Here is a 27723-nt window from a genome sequence, read left to right as displayed (position 1 = left end):
ATTATCACCTGCTGGGAATACAGCTTGTGAATGACTTCCAAAACTGCCTCCCTGTCAGCGGGAGACGTCGGTAAAACAGACTTTTGGAAACGGCGAGGGGAATACGTCTCGAATTCCAATTTGTACCCCTGAAATATTACCTGAAGGATCCAGGGGTCTACTTGCGAGTGAGCCCACTGCGCACTGAAATTCATTGAGAACGGGCCCCCACCGTGCCTGAACTTGTAAAGCCCTAGCGTCATACTGAGAGCTTGGCAGAGGCGGAAAAGGGTTTCTGTTCCTGGGAACTGGCTGATCTCTGCAGCCATTTTCCTCTCCCTCTGTCACGAGCAGAAAAGAGGAACCCTTTTGTCCGCTTGCCAACCAGGACTGCGCCTGATAATACGGCGTCTTATTTTGAGAGGCGACCTGGGGTACATCCCCTTTTTTTAAGGCAATACTTCCAAATGCCGTTTGGAATCCGCATCACCTGACCACTTTACTGGTATAATTGGACAACGCACTTATACTTGATGCCAGTCGGCAAATATTCCGCTGTGCATCATGCATATATAGAAATGCATCTTTTAATTGCTCTATAGGCAATAATATACTGTCCTTATCTAAGATATCAAATTTCCAGTCAGGGAATCCGTCCACGCCAACCCAGCACTGCACCTCCAGGCTGAGGCGATTGCTGGTCGCAGTATAACACCAGTATGTGTGTAAATACATTTTAGGATACCCTCCTGCTTTCTATCAGCAGGATCCCTAAGGGCGGCCATCTCAAGAGAGGGTAGAGCCCTTGTTCTTACAAGCGTGTGAGCGCCTTATCCCTCCTAGGGGGTGTTTCCCAACGCACCCTAACCTCTGGCGGGAAAAGGTATACTGCCAATAACTTTTTAGAAATTATCAATTGTTATCGGGGGGAAACCCACGCATCATCACACACCTCATTTTATTTCTCAGATTCAGGAAAACTACAGGAAGTTTTTCCTCACCAAACATAATACCCCTTTTTTTGGTGGTATTTATATTATCAGAAGAGTGTAAACTTTTTCCATTGCCTCAATCATGCAATGTGTGGCCCTATTGGAAATCACGGTTGTCTCTTCACTGTCGACACAGGAGTCAGTATCCGTGTCGGCGTCTGTATCTGAGGTAACGGGCGCTTTAGAGCCCCTGTATGAGACGTCTGGACATGCACAAGCTGAGTAGCCGGCTGTCTCATGTCAACCACTGTCTTTTATACAAAGCTGACACTGTCACGCAATTTCAACAGTACATCCACTCAGGTGTCGACCCCCCAGGGGGTGACAACACTATTACAGACACTCTACTCCGTCTCCTCATCATTTTTCTCCTCATACATGTCGACACAAACGTACCGACACACAGCACACACACAGGGAATGCTCTGATAGAGGACAGGACCCCACTAGCCCTTTGGGGAGACAGAGGGAGAGTTTGCCAGCACACACCAGAGCGCTATATATATACAGGGATAACCTTATATAAGTGTTTTTCCCTTTATAGCTGCTGTATTGTTTATACTGCGCCTAATTTGTGCCCCCCTCTCTTTTTTAACCCCTTTCTGTAGTGTAGTGACTGCAGGGGAGAGCCAGGGAGCTTCCCTCCAACTGAGCTGTGAGGGAAAATGGCGCCAGTGTGCTGAGGAGATAGGCTCCGCCCCTTTCTCGGCGTCCTTATCATCCGTTTTCTTGTATGTTTTGGCAGGGGTTAAATGCATCCATATAGCCCAGGAGTTATATGTGATGCATTTATTTTAGCCATAAAAGGTTTTCTATCGATTTATTGCGTCTCAGGGCGCTGCCCCCCCCAGCGCCCTGCACCCTCAGTGACCGGAGTGTGAAGTGTGCTGAGAGCAATGGCGCACAGCTGCGGTGCTGTGCGCCTACCTTTATCTGAAGACAGGAAAGTCTTCTGCCGCTGATTTTTCCGGACCTCTTCGCTCTTCTGGCTTTGTAAGGGGGCCGGCGGCGCGGCTCCGGTGACCCATCCAGGCTGAACCTGTGATCGTCCCTCTGGAGCTAATGTCCAGTAGCCTAAGAAGCCCAATCCACTCTGCACGCAGGTGAGTTCGCTTCTTCTCCCCTTAGTCCCTCGATGCAGTGAGCCTGTTGCCAGCAGGTCTCACTGAAAATAATAAACCTAAACTAAAACTTTCACAAAGAGCTCAGGAGAGCCCCTAGTGTGCACCCTTCTCGTCGGGCACAGAAAATCTAACTGAGGCTTGGAGGAGGGTCATAGGGGGAGGAGCCAGTGCACACCAGGTAGTCCTAAAGCTTTACTTTTGTGCCCAGTCTCCTGCGGAGCCGCTATTCCCCATGGTCCTTACGGAGTTCCCAGCATCCACTAGGACGTCAGAGAAATAGAAGACAAGCAATCTCACTTATACAATAATTAAGCTGGCTTATACTTATCTTTGTGCGGTTCTTGGTCCTTCACTTTTATGCAGCCGTAGTACTCTCTCCTGCGGCACCTATACTCCACTTAGCAGTTGTTCCAGCTCACTGCTCCTCCTTTTGCCTGATCGATGCATATAATTAGTGTCAGTGTGTGGCATGTGTATTTATGTGTGGCCCCCCTAGACCTTGGCCAGAGCCATGTGTAGCTGTGCACCCCTCTCTGCCCATGTGTGTGACAGGTGGTGCAGGTTTCCGGGGTCGCAGAATGCCCGCAATGTATTAGCAGAATTGACCCAAAAGTCACATGGTGGAAGCAGTGATACACTTATCTGGCCCACAGCGGCCCCTGCTCCACTGCACATGATCGTTGTATAAATTTTTTCTTTAATTTTAACTGCACATGCTTCAATATAATATCTATATCCTTATAGTCTCCTGTCTCTTCTCATATACCATCAAGCTCCTCTCTTCCCTCATATATCCCATCAGGTTCCTGTGTCCCCTTATATATCCCGTCAGTCTCCTCTTTCCCCTCATATATCCTGTCAGTCTCCTGTCTCCCCTCATATATCCCATCGGTCTCCTCTTTCCCCTCATATATCCCGTCAGTCTCCTCTCTCCCCTCATATATCCCGTCAGTCTCCTCATATATCCCATCAGTTTCCTCTTTCCCCTCATATATCCCGTCAGTCTCCTCTCTCCCCTCATATATCCCGTCAGTCTCCTCATATATCCCATCAGTTTCCTCTTTCCCCTCATATATCCCATCAGACTCCTTATAGTCTCCTGTGTCCCCTCATATATCCCGTCAGACTCCTTTTAGTCTCCTGTGTCCCCTCATATATCCCGTCAGTCTCCTTATAGTCTTCTGTATCCCCTCATATCTCCCATCAGTCTCCTTATAGTCTTCTGTATCCCCTCATATAGCCCACCAATCTCACTTCGTATATCCCATCAGAACCTTCTCTCCCCTTGTTGTGTCCCATCAGGCTCCTGTCTCCCCTCGTGGATCCCGTCAGGCTCCTGTCTCCCCTTGTGGATCCCGTCAGGCTCCTGTCTCCCCTCGTGGATCCCGTCAGGCTCCTGTCTCCCCTCGTGGATCCCGTCAGGCTCCTGTCACCCCGCGTGGATCCCGTCAGGCTCCTCTCTCCCCTCATGCATCCTGTCAGTCTGTATTCATCTATTCTCATATATCCCGAGTCGCCTTATAGTCTTTTCTCGCCCCTCGTATATCCCGACAGTCTCCTTCTAGTCTCTTCTCTTCCCTCATATATCCTGTCAGTCTCTGCTCTCCAGCTCGTGTATCCCATCAGTCTCTGATATCCCATCAATCTTTCTGTATATTGTCTGCTCTGTCCTCTATTTGTGACACTTTACTTTGTGGTTTAATGTCATGTCCTGCTTCCATTACTGATACAGCTTTCCCTCTTACTCCTCAGTCCTATAACTTACCTCTAATAGGGGTCTATGGGGGTCATTCCGAGTTGATCGCTCGCTAGCTACTGTTAGCAGCTATTCAAACGCATAGTCGCCGCCCACGGGGGAGTGTATTTTCGCTTTGCAAGTGTGCAAACGCCTGTGCAGCAATAACATTTTGTGCAGTTTCAGATTAGCTCTGGACTTACTCAGCTCTTGCGATCACTTCAGTCTTTTTAGTGCCGGAATTGACGGCAAACGCCTGCGTTTTACCAAACACTCCCAGAAAACAGGCAGTTGACACCCATAAACGCCTTCGTCCTATCACCTTGCGTTCTGCTGTGCGAATGGAATCTTCGCTAAATGCATAGCTCAGCAATGATCCACTTTGTACCCGTACGACGTGCCTGCGCATTGCGGTGCATATGCAGTTTTGCCATTTTTTTTACCTGATCGCTGCGCTGCGAAAATCAGCAGCGAGTGATTAACTCAGAATGATCCCCTATGTACTAATCATTGGAGAGAGCTAAAAGTACCAAGCAATTGTCTCTCTCTCTCTCCAATGATTAGTAGTACATAGACACCATAATCTTTTCCTCCCATTACTGACTGTTCAATCCAGTCACCATTCCGCTCGGTAGCATGAAGCTTACTCTTGTACCACACAAACCAGCTGGTTTCTCAGGGTTATGGTGGGCAGGGAAATCACTCTTCCCATCTGACTCAGGCCTCAGAGCAACACGCCCCGAAGCCTAACATTGTACCGCAACATCTATCTCACCCATGGTATACGGCAAAGGAATGTAGGAGTAGACCATGGGTTGCTGCAGCAGCCCTCAGTGACCCAGTGCTGGTATCCCCTAAACTGCCCCCTGCCTGAGGAAGGGATGAGCACGTCAGGTCATGGACAGCTGGTGGACTTGACCATAGTTTGTAGGAATCTGTGACCTGCAGGGTCTCCAACTTGGGTCATACAGGAACCATAACGGTGTGTGGTAATCATCTTGACATGCACCATATAGGCACTAATGAAAGATCAACATTGTCCCTCATGGAGCAGTGATTCACCTGCTCCAGAACAACCTGTGTGTCCCCTGGTGGTCATACAACTGTCCTTTCCAGGTCATCCCAAATGCCTGAAAATGGGCAAAAATGGTCGGCCATATTAATTTGTTTGAACGTCCATGTTTGTCTGTTTTCCATGGTTTGGGAGGAAATGGTCAATTGTCATTTACTCCTATACATTACCAGATTATCGCTCCAACTAGAGAGATTGGACCAAATCTTATAGTGTGAATCCAGTTTATAAATTCCATAAGGACCAGGTTAGAGAAACCCCATTCTGGTAATAGGATGCCACCTAGCACCCTATAACTTGCTGGGTCTGTTGGTGTTCTGTGGCAATACTTCCGGAAATAAATGTCTGGGTTATTTCGCACCAAACCAACACAGGTTTCAGACTGATGAAATTTGGTATAATAAATGCTGCCATGGGTGTAAAGCAAGCCCCAAATCTCAGGCTATGTTCAATGCTTTTGAAGTTATATGCTCTTAAAGCTGCAATTTTTCACCTAATTGCATTAGAGTTATAAAAGGTCTCATTTTAAACTAGAGATGAGCAGGTTCGGGTTTTACTCGGTTCTCAAAACGGCATCTTCTTATTGGCTATCCAAAACAAGAGACATCAGTCAGCCAATACAATGCTGTTTTGAGAACAGAGTTAAACCAAACCCGCTCACCTCTATTTTAAACCTATTTTTATGGTCTTTCATATGATGTAACAGCGGTATGTTTCCATAAAAAGTAAAAATGCAAAAAATTTCCAAAAAGAATTGATTCTCAAAAACCAGTAGTTAAAATTTGAGAAAAAAAACCTCAAAAATTATTCGCACTGTGGGAAGGGGGGGTTGATTGATTAATAAAGTATCAACCAAAGGTTTGATACACCTCCTCCTAGGTTTTAGTTAACATCACAGTATCTGAGAGATCCATGTTGGTCTTTTTTCCTTGCATTTGAAGTCATTTACCTTCCTCCATTATCCAAGTCTAGGCTTGTGGTAACAGTCAGTAGGCTTCTGATCAATCGGCCTGAGGAGCCAGCTACGGCGGTGACATGACCATTCGCTCAGAGCAGACACTCCTGCGGCTCGCTGTATGGAGACGCTAAGTAACATTTCATTGCTGCCTTACTGCAGCAGTAATTGGAGGCTTGCTCGCCCTCCACCAGCCGCTGCTAGGCACACAAGAGTTTTATTGGTCAGCCTGACAATTGGCCGATTTTTGGGGAAATTGTAGGCACAAACATCTGAGCTATACACTAAATCTGTTTTAAAGTCACCAATTTTCTGCGTTTGCACATGTCCATCCTCCAGGAGGATAACAGTGACGGGTACACACAGGAGATATGGGCAGATTATTGAGAACGCACACACTGGTCACTATCGGGAGATTGTGGCTGAGATTTCTGGTTTGGGATGACAGATCAGAAAATCGATCATTCATGTGGGCAAGAGCTTTCAGAAATATCGCTGAAATAATCATTCGTACATCCTACACGATAACTTTGGTCGTTTTTCTGATTATTGGCAAATTGGCCCAATAATTCTATATAGTGTGTACCTAGCTTAAGTCTGAAACACATGATTAGGAATTGATCTAAAGAAATAGGATCTATTGGCTGAATATCAGGACTAAGCATGCTTCTGCGAGTTCTGCAGTTAGATTCATAAAGCAGCATTTTATTGGCCATGCAGTAATTCAGAGCATTAAATGTCCCTTTAAAATTCTGTGCTAAATCATCAAAACCTTGGAATTTTGCAAATCACCCTATTACAGAGGTTCTCAAACATGGTCCTCAAGGCACCCCAGCGGTCCAGGTTTTAATTTTATCCCTGCTTGGCCACAGGTGTCCTAATTAGCACATCAGTCAATTTGATTTAACCATATGTGCTGAGCCACAGATATACTTAAAACCTGGAACGTTGGGGTGCCTTGAGGACTGCGTTTGAGAACCTCTGCCCTATTACATTTGGGACAACATCTCTAGCTGGACCAGGGGTACGCAACCCATGGCACTACACATCCAGCATTTCTGCCATCAGAGCATGCTGGGATGTGTAGTTTCACAGTAGCCTACCTGAGCTGGAAGACCGAACCAAGAATTATGTTGGCCTTTGGCTGGTACAACATGGGTGTGAGACTGGGACCGTTCTTTAGGAGAGTACAGGTAAGGCTGCACCTGTCAGCTAACACACCTCTGTACCAGGCACCTGTCCTGCACATAGGGAGGAGTCACACACTCCAAGAGCACAGCGCTTTATACAAGGCGCAGATGGGCATTCCCTTATGGTTATAGTAAGCGGTTACCTACATCCAGATTCATTACTTTGTATTTCACAAATGTGAATGGCAAGTGAGAAAATCGGGGCAGATACTGGGAGACGCAAGTTCTTGTAAGAACCCTGCAGGAAGCCCCTCACTTTCTCATGTCCCACAGTGGTGCAAAGAAACCCAAGCAATATGGGACCACACATCACTCAGACAATAGGAGAATGCCTGGAGACACCGGACACTAGCTTATTGGAGTCATCATCCTGTAAGATTGTCACATACATAAGAATGTATCACCGTGGAGATAATCCACATCCCTGCTCCCATTAAACACCCACTTCACTGGGGACAAGTGTCTACAACCTTCACGGTGACATTCTACTTATTACAGCATTGCCGCAATGGTAAATAATGTGCATCAGGTAGTACACATCCCGTGTGTGTATGTTGTATGTACCCTGGTCAGTGTTATTACCCCGCACACACAAGTACCATGGAAATAGAGATACTCTCTTTATTACAAGTCCTCTTACAAAATTTAGTCAAAGAGCCCGAATCCCATGTCGTCATCAGATTCCTCAGACTCCTCCTTCTCTTCCTCCTTTTTCTTCTCTTCAACTGCAAGACACAAATGGTTACCCTGAGTGAGATACTCAATGGGAGCCCCTCACACCCATCAGGACCGCAACCCCCTATCCCCCCCCCCCCCTACAGAAAGGTAACCGCAATAGATAAACGCTGCAGCCGCTCATGCCAAGAGCAGAGCATTTGCAACAATTCAATAAGATTACCTGGAGCAGCACCAGCAGCGGCCGGTGCAGCAGGAGCAGCTCCAGCGGCCGGAGCGCCGCCACCGGCTCCAACGTTGCAGATCAGGCTGCCGATGCTAATGTTGTTGAGAGCCTGCAGAGGGAACAGGAAAGGCAGCTGGGATTACACTGGGACACTCCATAACCCACTGCCGACGCTGCTGTCACACAGCCCTACCACTAAGGGGTCTACTCAATTCAAGTCGGAATTCCCAACTTGTCGGAAAAACGGCAGTTTCCAACAACTTAGGATCGAATCCAGATTCGACCTATTCAATCAAACTGCGTTTATCCAACAAGTTAGAAATTCCGACTGGTCGGAAAACAAATGGATCGGCGGATTCACGCGTTCTGTCGGATTCACGGCCAAATCAGACAGGCTTTAGCTCCGTTTCAGACTAATGTCAGACTCTAAATGAAAAACCTGTTGAATTTGGCCGCAAATTGAATACTAAAATGTCGGATCCTTTCCGTCAGAAAGGATCAGACATCAATTGAATAGACCCCATAGACTGGGGGCCTGAGAGGGGCCGCTGCAGTTTGAGTAACAAGGCAGGGGTGGCTGGGGGTAATGAGTGGGACATTCCACAGATCAGAAAACTCTGTGAAAAGGTCTGACGGATTCGGTAGCCACTGCAGAGATGTCACGCGGGTGTAACTCCACCTACTACGCAAATGTGGTTTCTCACCAGGGAGAAAACGCCTGGAGAAGCCAGACTGTGCCGAGACACGGAAAGGAGTAACCTGCCCATCATCACCCACTTCAGGTGACAGCGTCTGCTTTACGTACAGATCCCACTACAGCCTTGTCTGCTATAGACCAGGCGACCAGCACTTCCCCGTACCGTCCACTTCCCTACAATCCATCCAAGTGTCACACTCGTTCAGTAAGTGGCCTGAGCAACGTTGCTGGTTATACATGATGGCGACTTACCTTGGCAAACAGACTTGGCCAGAAGGGCTCTATGCTGACACCCGCTGTCTTGATGAGTGTAATGATCTTGTCCTCCTGTAGGTAGGGAAAAAGGGACATGTCACCTGTGATACATCACAATATAAGGACAGTATTGCTGCGAGTGTAATGCTGTATTAGGGTAGCATCGGAGAAACTGCAGACAATCACATGAACACCGCAAAATGAGCATGTTCTGTCCACGTGCTACATACATGCTGCTCCGAGCGGCGCAACCCAACACCCAGACACCAGTTACTATCAAGTATCACACGTAGGGATCCCGACTTATGGGGCTAAACCATGAAACATGGCTGATCCGATCATAGGCATACATTAGGCCTCACCAGAAAGCACCTCCACCCTGTCTATACCAGCGCATGCGATGCAAACACTGACCCCCCCCCCTCACACACAGGACCCAAGGGATGGAGGTGGCAGTGCTGTCACTACAACCTGACTTCAGGCCGCACATTGCTCTGATGCAAGATCTGCTGTGAGCCCCACACATGATGCAGGACAGAGTACAGTTAGGGAATTAAACTGTGGCAGGGCATGCTGGGATGTGTAGTTTCACAACAGCTGTGACCCAGGAACATGCATTATCCATACAGAGCACCCGGTATCATTTACAGACACGTGGCGGTCTGAGGCACTGCAGAGCTGGACACATCAGTCACATGTCCTCAGCCGTGACATTTATACATGTAACCCGCACACCGTGTGTTGTCATCTTGTGTTTCATGTACTGGTGCGCCAGCTCTGTGTACAAACAGGGAACCCATGCTACAAACCTAACAGCACCAATACTATGACAGCAATGGGACAGGCCTATACGCAGCCATTTATCTCAGTGCAGGTGCCAGGCCACGGCACCGTGAGGGTTAATTCTGCGTTAGTGCATGGGACTATATCCCTGCAACACGTGATTTTCCAGCATCTAACTACTTACTGTGCTGCATCACCCCGACCCACGTGTCACATGGTACTGTGCCGCATTCCCCAGACCCACGTGTCACACCCCCGACCCGTGTGTCACCTGGTACTGCGCTGCTTCACCCCGACCCGCGTGTCACCTGGTACTGCACAGCATCACCCCGACCCGTGTGTCACCAGGTACTGTGCTGCATCACCCCGACCCGTGTGTCACCAGGTACTGTGCTGCATCACCCCGACCCGTGTGTCACCAGGTACTGTGCTGCATCACCCCGACCCGTGTGTCACCAGGTACTGTGCTGCATCACCCCGACCCGCGTGTCACCTGGTACTGTGCCGTATTCCCCAGAACCACGTCACACACCCCCGACCCGTGTGTCACCTGGTACTGCGCTGCTTCACCCCGACCCGCGTGTCACCTGGTACTGTGCCGCATTCCCCAGACCCACGTCACACACCCCCGACCCGTGTGTCACCTGGTACTGCGCTGCTTCACCCCGACCCGCGTGTCACCTGGTACTGTGCCGCATTCCCCAGACCCACGTCACACACCCCCGACCCGTGTGTCACCTGGTATTGCGCTGCTTCACCCCGACCCGCGTGTCACCTGGTACTGTGCCGCATTCCCCAGACCCACGTGTCACACCCCCGACCCGTGCGTCACCTGGTACTGCACAGCATCACCTCGACCCCTGTGTCACCTGGTACTACGCTGCATCCCCCAGACCCGCGTGTCACCTGGTACTGCGCTGCATTACCCCGACCCGTGTCACTTGGTACTGTGCCGCATCCCCCAGACCCACGTGTCACCTGGTATTGCGCCGCATAACCCCGACCCACGTGTCACCTGGTACTGTGCCGCATCCCCCAGACCCGCGTGTCACCCCCAACCCGTGTGTCACCTGGTACTGCGCTGCATTACCCCAACCCGTGTGTCACCTGGTACTGTGCTGCATCACCCCGACCCGTGTGTTTCCTGGTACTGCGCTGCTTCACCCTGACACGCGTGTCACCTGGTACTGTGCCGCATCCCCCAGACCCGCGTGTCACACCCAACCCGTGTGTCACCTGGTACTGCGCTGCATTACCCCGACCCGTGTGTCACCTGGTACTGTGCTGCATCACCCCAACCTGTGTGTGGTACTGCGCTGCTTCACCCCGACCCGTGTGTCACCTGGTACTGTGCTGCATCACCCCAACCCGTGTGTGGTACTGTGCTGCATCACCCCGACCCGTGTGTCACCTGGTACTGTGCTGCATCACCCCGAACTGTGTGTCACCTGGTACTGCGCTGCTTCACCCCGACCCGTGTGTCACCTGGTACTGTGCCGCATCCCCCAGACCCGCGTGTCACCTGGTATTGCGCTGCATCACCCCGACCCACATGTCACCTGGTACTGTGCCGTATCCCCCAGACCTGCGTGTCACCCCCAACCCGTGTCACCTGGTACTGCGCTGCTTCACCCCGACACGCGTGTCACCTGGTACTGTGCCGCATTCCCCAGACCCACGTGTCACCTGGCACTGCGCTGCTTCACCGCGACCCGTGTGTCAACCTGGTTCTACGCTGCTTCCTCCCGACCCGTGTGTCAACCTGGTACGGCGCTGCTTCACCCCGACCCGTGTGTCACCTGGTACTGTGCCGCACCCCCCAGACCCGCGTGTCACCTGGTACTGCGCTGCATCACCCCGACCCGCAAGTCACCTGGTACTGCACAGCATCCCCTCGACCCGCGTGTCACCTGGTACTGTGCCGCATCCCCCAGACCCGCGTGTCACCCCCAACCCGTGTGTCACCTGGTACTGCGCTGCATTACCCCGACCCGTGTGTCACCTGGTACTGTGCTGCATCACCCCGCTGCTTCACCCCGACCCGTGTGTCACCTGGTACTGTGCTGCATCACCCCAACCCGTGTGTGGTACTGTGCTGCATCACCCCGAACCGTGTGTCACCTGGTACTGCGCTGCTTCACCCCGACCCGTGTGTCACCTGGTACTGTGCCGCATCCCCCAGACCCGCGTGTCACCTGGTATTGCGCTGCATCACCCCGATCCACGTGTCACCTGGTACTGTGCCGCATCCCCCAGACCCGCGTGTCACCCCCCAACCCGTGTCACCTGGTACTGCGCTGCATTACCCCGACCCGTGTGTCACCTGGTACTGCGCTGCTTCACCCCGACACGTGTGTCACCTGGTACTGTGCCGCATTCCCCAGACCCACGTGTCACACCCCCGACCCGTGTGTCACCTGGTACTGTGCCGCATCCCCCAGACCCGCGTGTCACCTGGTATTGCGCTGCATCACCCCCACCCACGTGTCACCTAGTACTGTGCCGCATCCCCCAGACCAGTGTTTCACCTGGTACTGCGCTGCATTACCCCGACCAGTGTGTCAACCTGGTACTGTGCTGCATCACCCCGACCCGTGTGTGTGTGTGTCACCTGGTACTATGCCGCATCCCCCAGACCCGCGTGTCACCTGGTACTGCGCTGCATCACCCCGACCCGCGTGTCACCTGGTACTGTGCCGCATTCCCCAGACCCACGTGTCACACCCCCGACCCGTGTGTCACCTGGTACTGTGCCACATCCCCCAGACCCGCGTGTCACCTGGTATTGCGCTGCATCACCCCCACCCACGTGTCACCTAGTACTGTGCCGCATCCCCCAGACCCGTGCGTCACCTGGTACTGCGCTGCATTACCCCGACCAGTGTGTCAACCTGGTACTGTGCTGCATCACCCCGACCCGTGTGTGTGTGTGTCACCTGGTACTATGCCGCATCCCCCAGACTCGCGTGTCACCCCCAACCCGTGTGTCACCTGGTACTGCGCCGCCTTCCCCAGACCCACGTGTCACACCCCGACCCGTGTGTCACCTGGTATTTCGCTGCATCACCCCGACCCACATGTCACCTGGAACTGCGCTGCATTACCCGACCCGTGTGTCACCTGGTACTGTGCTGCATCACCCCGAACCGCGTGTCACCTGGTACTGCGCTGCTTCACCCCGACCCGTGTGTCACCTGGTACTGTGCCGCATCCCCCAGACCCGCATGTCACCTGGTACTGTGCCGCATCCCCCAGACCCGCGTGTCACCTGGTACTGCACAGCATCACCTCGAGCCGTGTGTCACCTGGTACTGTGCCGCATCCCCCAGACCCGCGTGTCACCTCCAACCCGTGTGTCACCTGGTACTGCGCTGCATCACCCCGACCCATGTGTCACCTGGTACTGTGCTGCATTATAACCAGAATCACCGCTGGACCTGCAGGAAATGCCACGCAGCCTGTATCTATCCAAACGCCCGCATGTAGGCAGACACTAGCAGCGTATAGGAGAACAGCGCCGTACTGGAGACAGACCATGTGCTGCGGCTGCCAGAGAGACCACATGTAACCAGAGCAGAGGCCTGTACCCCGGGGTACCACTGTACATAACAGCCCCAGCAGCCGGGGCACAGGGGGCTCACTACTGCATGTAGTGACCTCACGTCACAGCCTGTAGCCGAGACAGCTCCCAGGGAACTACAAGTGACAGGATACTCCAACGTGAGGGACCAGTACCACAGGATGTCTACCTCAGCCTTCGGGTCACTGACTAGCTCTAGTTGGTAGGCATGCTGGTATGTGTAGTACCACAGCAGCCAGGTCAGACTCCTATCAGTAACTCTAGCTGGCAGGGATACTGGTACATGTAACAGGTAAGAGCCACCTGGCCCGTCTAGTCCGCCCCTTCATAACCCCAACCCTATAGAGATCCCTGTGTCTATCCCATGCACACTACACTGCTCTACTGCCTGAGCCTCTACCACCTCTGATGGGAGGCGATGCCACCTGTCCACTACCCCTTCTGTGAAGTCATTTTTCTTCAAGCGGTGTATTACCCAACCAGTCACAGGCCTGACATTGATCACTGGCTGGCGGGCATGCTGGCACCTGTAGTACCCCATCAGGCAGACTAGCAGTAGCTGGCAGGCACGCTGGCACCTGTAGTACCCCATCACCCCCATATATAACGTTAGTCAGTGACTAGCACAAGCTGGGATCCACGCGGGCCGCCAGCGCCGCCATCTTCCCCCTCCCGCCGCCATCTTCTCCCCCCCTCCTCACCGTGATGGTGATATCATCGTCGTAGAGGATGAGCGCGGAGTAGATACAGGCGAGCTCGGAGACGGAGGCCATGGCTGGGTACGAGGAGCGCGGTGCCGGGGACGGATGGCTGGACAGGAGGGTGCTAGTCGCCGGATGGAGATCAGGCCTTAGCTTCCACAGAAGAACCGAGCACCTCACAGTCACACGGGGAGAGAGGGGGCGGGGCCACCACCGGGGCCTCTTATACCCGATCTGGGGCCCGCCCAGTGTAGTGTCACTCACACCGAGAAACGCCCAATGGGCTGTCACTCACACACCAAGTAACGCCCAATGGGCTGTCGCTCACTCATGACGAGGAACGCCCAATAGGAGGTCGCTCACACACCGGGGAACGTTCAATGTGCTATCACTCACGCACCGGGTAACGCCCAATGGGCTGTCACTCACACACAGGGAACGCCCACCTCTTCTTCGACCTCTCACAGCTTTATTTATATATACACAGAGACAGGGAAACACGCGCTTACAATAGGGTTGAAGCTAGATCCAAGTGGCCAAGGGACCTTTTCCGTCAGGGGGAGGAGCCACGACACAAGGGGGAGGAGCTAGGCCAGCGGGACAGTTGCTCTACTATCCACGCCACCAACTAGGGATGGACATCGAAAGCAAACCATCATATGATGGCAATGTTCTACCATTGAAACTTTCGATGCAATGGTTACTAACCATCACATCAAAAGTATTAGATGGTGAAAACTATTTATATGACTAGTTCATGCGCAAAAGCCTGTATTTTCGTTTGCAATGTGGGAATTGGGATCGGGGGCAGGGCCAGAATCTGAGCAACATATTACTTTATCACTGGACATTGTGTGTATAATATACATATATAATATACACACACAATGCCCAATGATGAAGTAACATTGCCCCCTCAGTGCCAAATATACAATGCCCCCACAGTGCAAGAGATACACTGCCCCCACTGTGCCAGATATACACTGCCCCCACAGTGCCAGAGATACAATGCCCCCACTGTGCCAGATATACAATGCCCCCACAGTGCCAGAGATACAATGCCCCCACTGTGCCAGATATACAATGCCCCCACTGTGCCAGAGATACATTGCCCCCACTGTGCCAGATATACATTGCACTGTGCCAGATATACAATGCCCCCACTGTGCCAGATATGCAATGTCCCCACTGTGCCAGATATGCAATGCCCCCACTGTGCCAGATATGCAATGCCCCCACTGTGCCAGATATGCAATGCCCCCACAGTGCCAGATATGCAATGCCCCCACAGTGCCAGATATACATTGCCCCCACAGTGCCAGATATGCATTGCCCCCACAGTGCCAGATATGCATTGCCCCCACAGTGCCAGATATGCAATGCCCCCACAGTGCCAGATATGCAATGCCCCCACAGTGCCAGATATGCAATGCCCCCACAGTGCCAGATATGCAATGCCCCCACTGTGTCAGATATACAATGCCCCCACTGTGTCAGATATACAATGCCCCCACTGTGTCAGATATACAATGCCCCCCCTGTGGCAGATATACATTGTCCCACTGTGTGCTCATTGCCCCCCACCCCTTACCGCTGGCTGTTTCTTCTATGTGAGGGGAGGAGAGCGTAGCATAGTGTCTCTCTTGCCCCTCAATTCTCTTTGATGCCCGGTCTCACTATCCAACGGCGGCGGGGTCTATCTGAAATGATGCGCCGGTTTGTTAGCCAATCAGAGCTCGCGGACCGGCAGCCAATCAGGAGCCGCGGCTGCCGGTCCATAAGCTCTGATTGGCTAGTAAACCGGTGCCTTATTCAGATTGACCGCGCCGCCGCCGTTGGAGAGTGAGACTGGGCATCCAAGAGAATTGAGGGGCAGGAGAGGCACTGCGCTGCGCTCTCCTCCCCTCACACAGAACGAAGCCAGCGGAATGCAGTATTGTGGACGACCCGGTGGTACGGCGTACCGGCTGGGAATTTCTTACAATAATGTGGATGGCAACTTGCTCAGTGCACGGTTTGCTTTGCTGTCTCACATGGGACCAATTCCGATGATTATGGTGTGGAGTTTGTATGTTCTTTCCATGGTTTTGTGTTTTCTCTTGGTTTTTCCCACAGTCCAAAACATACTCAAGCAAGGACTTTGTCCATAGCCCTCCTAAATTATTCCCCCTGAATCTGATCAATGGTGGTGTATAGCTGGAGTGATATAAATATCAGTGAGGCCACTCTGTCTCCTCTGAATCCTCCTGAGCTCCGAGTGTCTGTGGCTTCTGCTGCTGCAGGGTAAGGTCTGGGATCTGATTGGCTCTCTGAGTCAGTGAGAGCCAATCAGAGCTTGCAGTGGGCCCTGTTGCCTAGCAGCAGCCTAGAGAGGGGAGGGGGTGAGGGGTCTGGCTGAGCAGGCTCATGTCTGAAACAGACAGCCTCCAATGGACTTAGGAAGTTTCCCTGATAGACACAGCAGCAAGAGGAAGCATAGCTATTTGGAATTAGAAAAAAACAAGCCACCATCGGAAGAACATCGAATGACTATCATTCGATGGTGAAAAACATCGGGAGGGCACCATTAAATGCTAAAAACACTACCATCGAAACGAAAACATCGATGGTTCGGAAACATCGACCATCGATGTCCATCCCTACCACCAACTATTACCTTTAGTAATCAGGTTACCGAGCTCGAAACGTGGCGAGGGAAGCGAGCCCGCGAGGGTACTTTTCGGGTACCCTGTTCGGCCATGTCTCCTCCCCTAGATACGCCAGAAGCTCCCTTCTCCCACTCCGATATAGAATCAACCCTTACAATAGACGCAGTAAAAAGTATATGCTGACTGACTACAATGGGAGCAGATTGATATTTCTCTGACGTTCTAGTGGATGCTGGGAAATCCGTAAGGACCATGGGGAATAGCGGCTCCGCAGGAGACTGGGCACAACTAAAGAAAGCTTTAGGTCTACCTGGTGTGCACTGGCTCCTCCCACTATGACCCTCCTCCAGAGTCCAGACTTCAGTTAGAATCTTGTGCCCGGCTGAGCTGGATGCACACTAGGGGCTCTCCGGAGCTCCTAGAAAAGAAAGTATATTTTAGGTTTTTTATTTTCAGTGAGATCTGCTGGCAACAGGCTCACTGCAGCGAGGGACTAAGGGGAGAAGAAGCGAACCTACCTGCTTGCAGCTAGCTTGGGCTTCTTAGGCTACTGGACACCATTAGCTCCAGAGGGATCGAACACAGGCCCAGCCTCGATTGTCCGGTCCCGGAGCCGCGCCACCGTCCCCCTTACAGAGCCAGAAGCAAGAAGATGGTCCTGAAAATCGGCGGCAGAAGACTTCGGTCTTCAACAAGGTAGCGCACAGCACTGCAGCTGTGCGCCATTGCTCCTCATGCACACCTCACACTCCGGTCACTGATGGGTGCAGGGCGCTGGGGGGGGGGGCGCCCTGAGCAGCAATATTAACACCTTGGCTGGCAAAAAAATCACAATATATAGTCATAGAGACTATATATGTGATAAATACCCCTGCCAGAATCCATAAAAAAGCAAGAGAAGCCCGCCGAAAAAGGGGCGGGGCTATCTCCCTCAGCACACTGGCACCATTTTTCCCTCACAGCTCCGCTGGAAGGATCGCTCCCAGGCTCTCCCCTGCAGTTTCAAGACTACAAAGGGTAAAAAAGAGAGGGGGGGGGGCACTAAATTTAGGTGCAGCAGTATATATATATATATATATATATATATATATATATATATATATATATTGAAAGATAAGCCCGGCACTCTGTTTGTAGTCCAAATTCTGCCCCGGTGCCTCCAGTATCGAAGACAATAGTGAAAAAAGGAGTCTGTGGCACTCAAGGTCTTATCCAAAAGTTGTTTGTATTTAAAACATCATCCGTCATACGCCAATGTCTACATGCTGAAGGAGGAGGTTAAGATGTTTTTCCAAGATGATGAGCTGTCAGCATATATAGCACTCTTTACCAGGTACATTGATGACCTGTTCATCATATGGACAGGGAGTGAGGCTCAGCTTGACAAGTTGTTGTCCTCCATCAACGCAAGACCATCTCCTATAAAAATCACCCACCAGATTTCGGCTACGTCCATTAATTACCTGGATGTCTTGGTTACCATACAAGATGGCACACTATGCACAAGCGTTTACCATAAACCAACGGATAAAAACACCCTTCTACAAGCCAACAGCCATCACCCAAGACCTCTGAAGCAAGGACTTCCCAGGTCACAGATGATCAGAATAGCTCGCATTCACAATCAACCTGAGAGTTTAGAGAATGAGCTGGACAAGCTTATACTAAAATTCATAGCAAGAGGCTATGATTGTTCTGCTTTGGAAGCAACCAAGAGGGAGGTGCTGAAAATGCCTCGCAGTGGTTTGATGCAACCGAAGGTAAAATCATTAGAGAAGAGAATACCATGGATCACTGTTCACGACACCTCTAGCCCCGTTTTGAATCGAGCCAACAGGGCACTGTGGCCCATAGTGTCCACTGATCCGCAGCTACCATTTAAACATAAAACTCCTATGATGAGCTATAGAAGGGGACGCAATTTACGCGATTTATTGGTTCATACTGACATTTCCAAGTTCCCCAAGCCTACAGATGTTCCCAGGAGTGACACATTTATCTCTAAGAAACCTGGTTGCTATCGGTGTCTGGGTTGCACCACTTGCACCCACATGTTGACAGGTTCAGTATTTACGTTGCCATTAACCAACAGAAAAATTTACATCAGACACACAGTGACATGTACTTCCACATTCATCATCTATTTGATCATCTGCCCGTGTGGCCTGTGCTACGTGGGTAAAACAATTAGGACCCTAAGAGAACGCATGGCCCTCCACCGGTCTGCGATCAAGGCAGCACTGTCTGGAAAAGCCTCTGATCAACCTGTAGCTAGACATTTCTTTGAGGCTCAACACACGTTGTCTGGCCTTAAACACATCATCATTGACGAGGTCCCTAAATCCTTACGGGGAGGTGACAGGGAAGGTTGGCTCTTAAAGAAGGAATCAACTTGGATCTTTAAGTTGGGCACCATGCATCCCACGGGCCTGAATGAGAGAATCGTGTGGAGTACCTTCGGTTAAGAGACTTCCGTAATATGTACTATGCGGACATTAACATTACTAGTATTACCAGCATATTATAGAATTGTATTATGGAGTCACTATTAGCTGTACGGTAACACTATAGTGTTGTACTCTCCCTAGCCATACCGTTATGCATGACTCATTGTGAATGTTTGTAATCCCTACACTTTGACTACCCTCTCCACAGGGCAACCTATTACGCATCAAGCTTTGGGCTGCATTACTTCATTTTTACTATTAGCATGCACTTCGGTATATACACATGTTCCTTTGCATGCCCACATCCTGTTGGTTGTCTGTGATTTCATTTCACTCTTTTGGTCTTTACTTCACAGCGGCTTCTTTCCGGGTGTGTATTGTTTTCCAGACGTTGCTTAGCAACCTGTCCACGTAACGCCTCTCTGACGCGCTGACGCGTCATCACTCTGCGCGGCTTGGCGTCCACGGCGGGTTCCGGAGCGGCTGCACTTCTCTTGGGTCGGTGGGTTTTCTCCTATTTAAGGTGAGTTTTTTCACTTGTCTATACACGCTTCCACACATCTTGAAAAAGGGGTTGAAATCCCCGAAACGTCGATGTCCCTGTTTTTGATGTTTTAAATACAAACAACTTTTGGATAAGACCTTGAGTGCCACAGACTCCTTTTTTCACTATATATATATATATATATATATATATATAAGCAGCTATAAAGGAAAATCACTCAGTTACAGTGTTAATCCCTGCATTATACAGGTTGAGTATCCCTTATCCAAAATGCTTGGGACCAGAGGAATTTTGGATATGGGATTTTTCCGTATTTTGGAATAATTGCATACCATAGTGAGATATAATGGTGATGGGACCTAAATCTAAGCACAGAATGCATTTATGTTTCATATACACCTTATACACACAGCCTGAAGGTCATTTTAGACAATATTTTTTATAACTTTATGCATTAAACAAAGTGTGTCTACATTCACACAATTCATTTATGTTTCATATACACCTTATACACACAGCCTAAAGGTCATTTAAAACAATATTTTTAATAACTTTGTGTATTAAACAAAGTTTGTGTACATTGAGCCATCAAAAAACAAAGGTTTCACTATCTCACTCTCACTCAAAAAAGTCCGTATTTCGGAATATTTGGATATGGGATACTCAACCTGTATAGCGCTCTGGTGTGTGCTGGCATACTCTCTCTCTGTCTCCCCAAAGGGTTTTTGGGGGCTCCTGTCCTCAGTCAGAGCATTCCCTGTGTGTGTGCGGTGTGTCGGTACGGCTGTGTCGACATGTTTGATGAGGAGGCTTATGTGGAGGCGGAGCAGATGCCGATAAATATGATGTCACCCCCTGCGGGGCCGACACCTGAGTGGATGGATAGGTGGAAGGTATTAACCGACAGTGTCAACTCCTTACATAAAAGGCTGGATGACGTAACAGCTGTGGGACAGCCGGCTTCTCAGCCCGCGCCTGCCCAGGCATCTCAAAGGCCATCAGGGGCTCAAAAACGCCCGCTACCTCAGATGGCAGACACAGATGTCGACACGGAGTCTGACTCCAGTGTCGACGAGGTTGAGACATATACACAATCCACTAGGTACATCCGTTACATGATCTCGGCAATGAAAAATGTGTTACACATTTCTGACATTAACCCAAGTACCACAAAAAAGGGGTTTTATGTTTGGGGAGAAAAAGCAGCCAGTGTTTTGTTCCCCCATCAGATGAGTGAATGAAGTGTGTGAAGAAGCGTGGGTTCCCCCGATAAGAAACTGGTAATTTCTAAAAAGTTACTGATGGCGTACCCTTTCCCGCCAGAGGATAGGTCACGTTGGGAGATATCCCCTAGGGTGGATAAGGCGCTCACACGTTTGTCAAAAAAGGTGGCACTGCCGTCTTAGGATACGGCCACTTTGAAGGAGCCTGCTGATAAAAAGCAGGAGGCTATCCTGAAGTCTGTATATACACACTCAGGTACTATATTGAGACCTGCAATTGCCTCAGCATGGATAGTGCTGCTACACCGTGGTCTATTACCCTGTCAGACAGGGATACTATTTTGCTAACCATAGAGCATATTAAAGACGTCTTATATATGAGGGATGCACAGAGGGATATTTGTCGGCTGACATCCAGCATTAATGCAATGTCCATTCTGCCAGGAGGGTATTAGGGATCCGGCAGTGGACAGGCGATGCTGACTTTAGAAGGCACATGAAGATTCTGCCTTATAAGGGTGAGGAATTGTTTGGGGATGGTCTCTGGGACCTCGTATCCACAGCAACAGCTGGGAAAGAAAACATTTTACCTCAGGTTTCCTCACAGCCTAAGAAAGCACCGTATTATCAGGTACAGTCCTTTCGGCTTCAGAAAAGCAAGCGGGTCAAAGGCGCTTCCTTTCTGCACAGAGACAAGGGAAGAAGGAAAAAGCTGCACCAGACAGCCAGTTCCCAGGATCAAAAATCTTCCCCCGCTTCCTCTGAGTCCACCGCATGACGCTGGGGCTCCACAGGTGGAGCCGGGTGCGGTGGGAGCGTGTCTCGGGAACTTCAGCGACCAGTGGGCTCGCTCAAGCCTTGCCTGCTGCCCTTGAGGGGAGGAAGTACTGGCGGCAATTCACAAGCTGTACTCCAGCAGGTGATAATCAAGGTACCCCTCCTTCAACAAGGCCGGGGTTACTATTCCACAATGGTTGTGGTACCGAAACCAGACGGTTTGGTGAGACCCATTCTAAAATTGAAATCCTTGAACACTTATATACAAAGGTTCAAGTTCAAAATGGAATCGCTCAGGGCGGTTATTGCAAGCCTGGACGAAGGGGATTACATGGTATCACTGGACATCAAGGATGCTTACCTGCATATCCCCATTTACCCTCCTCACCAGGAGTACCTCAAAATTGTGGTACAGGACTGTCATTACCAATTCCAGACGTTACCGTTGGTCTGTCCCCGGCACCGAGGATATTTACCAAGGTAATGGCCGAAATGATGATACTCCTTCGAAAAAAGGGAGTTATAATTATCCCGTACTTGGACGATCTCCTTATAAAGGCGAGGTCCAGGGAGCAGTTGTTGGTCGGAGTAGCACTATCTCGTGAAGTGCTACAACAGCACGGCTGGATTCTGAATATTCCAAAGTCGCAGCTGGTTCCTACGACGCGTCTACTGTTCCGGGGTATGGTTCTGGACACAGAACAGGAAAAAGTGTTTCTCCCGGAGGAGAAGGCCAAGGAGTTGTCATCTCTAGTCAGAGACCTCCTAAAACAAATACAGGTGTCGGTGCATCAATGCACGCGAGTCCTGGGAAAGATGGTAGCTTCTTACGAAGAAATTCCATTCGGCAGGTTCCATGCAAGGATCTTCCAGTGGGATCTGTTGGACAAGTGGTCCGGGTCGCATCTTCAGATGCATCGGCTGATAACCCTGTCTCCAAGGGCCAGGGTGTCGCTGTTGTGGTGGCTGCAGAGTGCTCATCTTCTAGAGGGCCGCAGATTGGCATACAGGACTGGGTCCTGGTGACCACGGATGCCAGCCTTCGAGGCTGGGGGGCAGTCACACAGGGAAGAAACTTCCAAGGACTATGGTCGAGTCAGGAGACTTCCCTACACATAAATATTCTGGAACTAAGGGCCATTCACAATGCCCTACGTCAGGCTAGACCCCTGCTTCAACACCAGCCGGTGCTGATCCAGTCAGACAACATCACGGCGGTCGCCCATGTAAACCAACAGGGCAGCACAAGAAGCAGGATGGCGATGGCAGAAGCCACAAGGATTTTCCGATGGGCGGAAAATCATGTGTTAGCACTGTCAGCAGTGTTCATTCCCGGAGTGGACAACTGGGAAGCAGACTTTCTCAGCAGGCACGACCTCCACCCGGGAGAGTGGGGACTTCATCCAGAAGTCTTCCAAATGATGGTACACCATTGGGAAAGGCCACAGGTGGAAATGATGGCGTCCCGCCTCAACAAAAAGCTAAAAAGATATTGCGCCGGGTCAAGGGACCCTCAGGCGATAGCTGTGGACGCTCTGGTAACACCGTGGGGGTACCAGTCGGTGTATGTGTTCCCTCCTCTGCCTCTCATACCCAAGGTACTGAGAATAATAAGAAGGAGAGGAGTAAGAACTACACTCGTGGTTCCGGATTGGCCAAGAAGAGCTTGGTACCCAGAACTTCAAAAAAATGATCTCAGAGGACCCATGGCCTCTGCCGCTCAGACAGGACCTGCTGCAGCAGGGGCCCTGTCTGTTCCAAGACTTACTGCGGCTGCGTTTGACGGCATGGCGGTTGAACGCCGGATCCTGAAGGAAAAGGGCATTCCGGAGGAAGTCATCCCTACGCTGATTAAAGCTAGGAAAGAAGTGACCGCAAACCATTATGGCGAAAATATGTTGCGTGGTGTGAGGCCAGGAAGGCCCAACGGAGGATTTCAGTTGTGCCGTTTTCTGCACTTCCTACAGTCAGGGGTGACTATGGGCCTAAAATTGGGTTCCATTAAGGTCCAGATTTCGGCTCTGTCGATTTTCTTCCAGAAAGAACTGGCTTCACTGCCTGATGTTCAGACAATTGTTAAGGGAGTGCTGCATATTCAGCCCCCTTTGGTGCCTCCAGTGGCACCTTGGGATCACAACGTGGTGTTGGATTTCCTAAAGTCACATTGGTTTGAGCCACTAAAAACCGTGGATTTGAAATATCTCACGTGGAAAGTGGTCATGCTGTTGGCCTCGGCTTCGGCCAGGCGGATGTCAGAATTGGCGGCTTTGTCATATAAAAGCCCTTATCTGATTTTCCATATGGATAGGGTAGGATTGAGGACTCGTCCCCAGTTTCTCCCTAAGGTGGTATCAGCGTTTCATTTGAACCAACCTATTGTGGTGCCTGCGGCTACTAATGACTTGGAGGATTCCAAGTTGTTGGACGTAGTCAGGGCCCTGAAAAATTATGTTTCCAGGACGGCTAGAGTCAGGAAAACTGACTCGCTATTTATCCTGTATGCACCCAACAAGCTGGGTGCTCCTGCTTCTAAGCAGACTATTGCTCACTGGATCTGTAACACGACTCAACTTGCACATTCTACGGCTGGACTGCCGCATCCTGGATCAGTGAAAGCCCATTCCACGAGGAAGGTGGGCTCTTCTTGGGCGGCTGCCCGAGGGGTCTCGGCTTTACAACTTTGCCGAGCAGCTACTTGGTCGGGGTCAAACACATTTGCAAAATTTTACAAGTTTGATACCCTGGCTGAGGAGGACCTGGAGTTCTCTCATTCGGTGCTGCAGAGTCATCCGCACTCTCCCGCCCGTTTGGGAGCTTTGGTATAATCCCCATGGTCCTTACGGAGTCCCCAGCATCCACTAGGACGTCAGAGAAAATAAGATTTTACTCACCGGTAAATCTATTTCTCGTAGTCCGTAGTGGATGCTGGGCGCCCATCCCAAGTGCGGATTGTCTGCAATACTTGTATATAGTTATTGTTTAACTATAGGGTTATTGTTGAGCCATCTGTTGAGAGGCTCAGTTATTGTTCATACTGTTAACTGGGTATAGTATCACGAGTTATACGGTGTGATTGGTGTGGCTGGTATGAGTCTTACCCGGGATTCAAAATCCTTCCTTATTGTGTCAGCTCTTCCGGGCACAGTATCCTAACTGAGGTCTGGAGGAGGGTCATAGAGGGAGGAGCCAGTGCACACCAGGTAGTCCTAAAGCTTTCTTTAGTTGTGCCCAGTCTCCTGCAGAGCCGCTATTCTCCATGGTCCTTACGGAGTCCCAGCATCCACTACGGACTACGAGAAATAGATTTACCGGTGAGTAAAATCTTATTTTAGTTAATTGTGATTGTAAGTTTGTTCATTATTCTAATGTGTTGGTGATGTATTGTACTGTTATTCTCAATTATGTATTTTTTAAACCTTTGTATAGTTGTTTTTTTGTGGTTGCCTTGTCCTTTTTCTGGTGTTTTATGCCAAAAATAAATGTTTGTAGGTGTATTTTAAAGAAGTTTTTTTTTTAAATACATTTCATAGCATTTATGTTTATTCTGTGTTGTTCTGGGTTGTCCTTTGTGTGCTTCATGTGTTTTTTCAGGCATATTTGGTTGTGATGTTTCCAAGTTTTCTCAGATATTTGTGGCTAGTGTTTTATTGTTAGCATCAAAATTTGGGTGCTTAGCGTGCAATATTGTTGTTGTGTCAAGCTATGACGTTTTGGTTTTAAGTAGTTTTTTTTAACAATTATTTGCGTTAGTTTCTGGATTAAATTGCAAATTTGAATCAAATTTAAAGTATACACACCCAATGAAGTTAGGCAGAAAAGCATAAGCATTGTTTAGTTTACTTCTCATCAGGTACCACATATGTTTACATCACAATAAGGAATTTGCATAAACATATCAACAAAAAAGTATGTTCATAAGGACATTCTTCATATTTCTACAGTACGCCAGAGAAGCAGCACAGCCAGGCCACATCCCACACTGCCAAGAGATGCAGATGGTGGCAATGCAGGTAAGATTTTACTGTAAACACATATTCTGCAAACACATAGACAAACAAAATGTTAATGTTTATCTTATCACATAGGCTCTTCTTCAGCAAACCCCCCTCCACTAAGGCGCCCATCACAGGGCTCGGTTACTGTGGCTGCGAGGCCACCCAAGAGACGCCGTCTTGAGTCTTGAGGCAGAAGCTCCAGCACCAGCATCACCACCCCAACGGCGCATCTCCGCAGTGTCGGCCATGCCACCACTAGCTCTATTGGCCAGCCCACAAAGTGAGGAGCCACAATCCCCTCAGTTGTCTGGTGAGTAAACATAACAATTACGTGGAAATAAGTTAACAAACAGTGGTGTAGATTTAATAACCTGGAGAAGGCATAAGGAAGTGAAAAAACACTGATATGTGCAAGGTGATAAAGGCAGCAGTACAAAATAAACACAACTGTTAATTTACATATTTGAGCTGTTTGCCTTGTGCCTTTATCACCTTGCACATATCACTGGTTTTTCAATTCCTTATGCCTTCTCCAGGTTTATACATCTGCCCCACTGTTTGTGCACAGCAAAAAATGTAACACAAATGACCAGTCATCCTTGTAATAATCAACAACAACCACATGGTGTTAAGGTATTTTTAGATGGTTAATTGTCAGATGTGATGTTGGTCATATCAACACATTTGTTTGACATAATTTTTTCCGAAAATAACCAACATAAATGTTAAGTCTCATCCAATTGTTTGGCATGGCCAACAACACCAGTTCTAAACATAGGGCACCTTAATACTTTTTCACCCATTGTTAATGTGTACATTTTAGACCACTATATTTGTTAACGTTTTGGGCAGACCACTGACTGGCTTGAACAATGTATGAGTGTATTGGTCAACACATTTATTGTATTGTGTGTGTGTTGTTCCAAAGGAAGCTTCACACCCAATATGTAAATTTAGTAATTTGTATTTGTTAGAGTTCTTCGTGTTTAAACATTAATTATGGCTCAGAATCCAACTATTCCCACAAACTTTAAACAACTGAGTAGTGAACGTTAGAAGCCACATATTTAAAAAAAAAAGGTGAACAACATAGTTAAGTTGAGGCCACAATCTATTTAGCAATTACAACATTAATATTAAGAAGTAATGCATGTTGACGTAAAGCTATAGTAAGACCAATGCTACATATTTACTAAATAGTGGCTGTCTACAACCCCATACAGACCCAGGCATCATCACCGAGGATGCCCAGCAGGAACGTGACCTGGAGACCTTCACACTCCACCTGCAGCCCATCGATCCGACCCAGCCAACCACGCCGCAGGACATACCCCAAACATCACACAGCCCCCAATTGACCACAACACAAGTGGACACACAAATGGGCCCTGAGTTTTGGACCCGTTGGTCCACACAACAGGCGCAATACTGTGCAAGCCTCAACACCCACAGCCAATACCTGTCAAGTCTGCCCCATCATCTGCCTAGACTGAGTCGCAACTCAGGCAGACTTATAGTGCAGGTGGGCAGAATCGCAAACTCCATGGAGCAGATGAGGGCAGACAACAGCCAAATGCAGTCAAACCTCCAACGCATCTTGGATGAACAACAGCGGCAGCAACAATCACTCATCCAGATCATCCAACATAACCAAATGATAAATGAGAACCTATCACGAATGATAGCAAACAACACTGCCGCTAATACGCAGCTCACAGCAAGCTTGAACAATTTAAGTCAAAGCCTAAGTGTGTTTGCATCACACCATGTGACATCGAGCTCGGGGACAACTACACCCAGCCACACCCCAGTTCAATCCCCAGTTCGACGCTCAAGTCGAACCCGCACCAACGAGCCAGCACAATCCTCGGCACCCAGCACACAAAAAAAACACAAATAATAATGCGTGCACAGAATATGGGCCCTCATTCCGAGTTGATCGGTCGCAAGGCGATTTTAGCAGAGTTGCTCACGCTAAGCCTACGCCTACTGGGAGTGTATCTTAGCTTCTTAAAATTGCGACCGATGTATTCGCAATATTGCGATTACAAACTACTTAGCAGTTTCAGAGTAGCTTCAGACTTACTCGGCATCTGCGATCAGTTCAGTGCTTGTCGTTCCTGGTTTGACGTCACAAACACACCCAGCGTTCGCCCAGACACTC

At 49.6% G+C, this 27723-nt stretch overlaps 1 protein-coding gene across 1 annotated transcript; it reads right to left on the bottom strand.

Annotated features, from left to right (window-relative positions):
• Positions 1–7654: 7654 nt before the first annotated feature.
• On the bottom strand, positions 7655–14178 carry RPLP1 (ribosomal protein lateral stalk subunit P1). The gene is made up of 4 exons (XM_063921179.1): positions 13965–14178; positions 8898–8972; positions 7946–8057; positions 7655–7772 (listed from the first exon to the last, which is right to left on the bottom strand). Exons 1-4 carry the CDS (start codon positions 14034–14036, stop codon positions 7693–7695), a joined length of 339 nt encoding a protein of 112 aa, XP_063777249.1. The 5' UTR covers positions 14037–14178; the 3' UTR covers positions 7655–7692.
• Positions 14179–27723: the final 13545 nt, after the last annotated feature.

The sequence above is a fragment of the Pseudophryne corroboree genome, chromosome 5 (genome assembly GCF_028390025.1).
Source record: "Pseudophryne corroboree isolate aPseCor3 chromosome 5, aPseCor3.hap2, whole genome shotgun sequence".
Taxonomy (NCBI): domain Eukaryota; kingdom Metazoa; phylum Chordata; class Amphibia; order Anura; family Myobatrachidae; genus Pseudophryne; species Pseudophryne corroboree.
The sequence above is the reverse complement of the archived record's forward strand: the minus strand, read 5'-3'. Positions and strand labels throughout refer to the sequence as shown.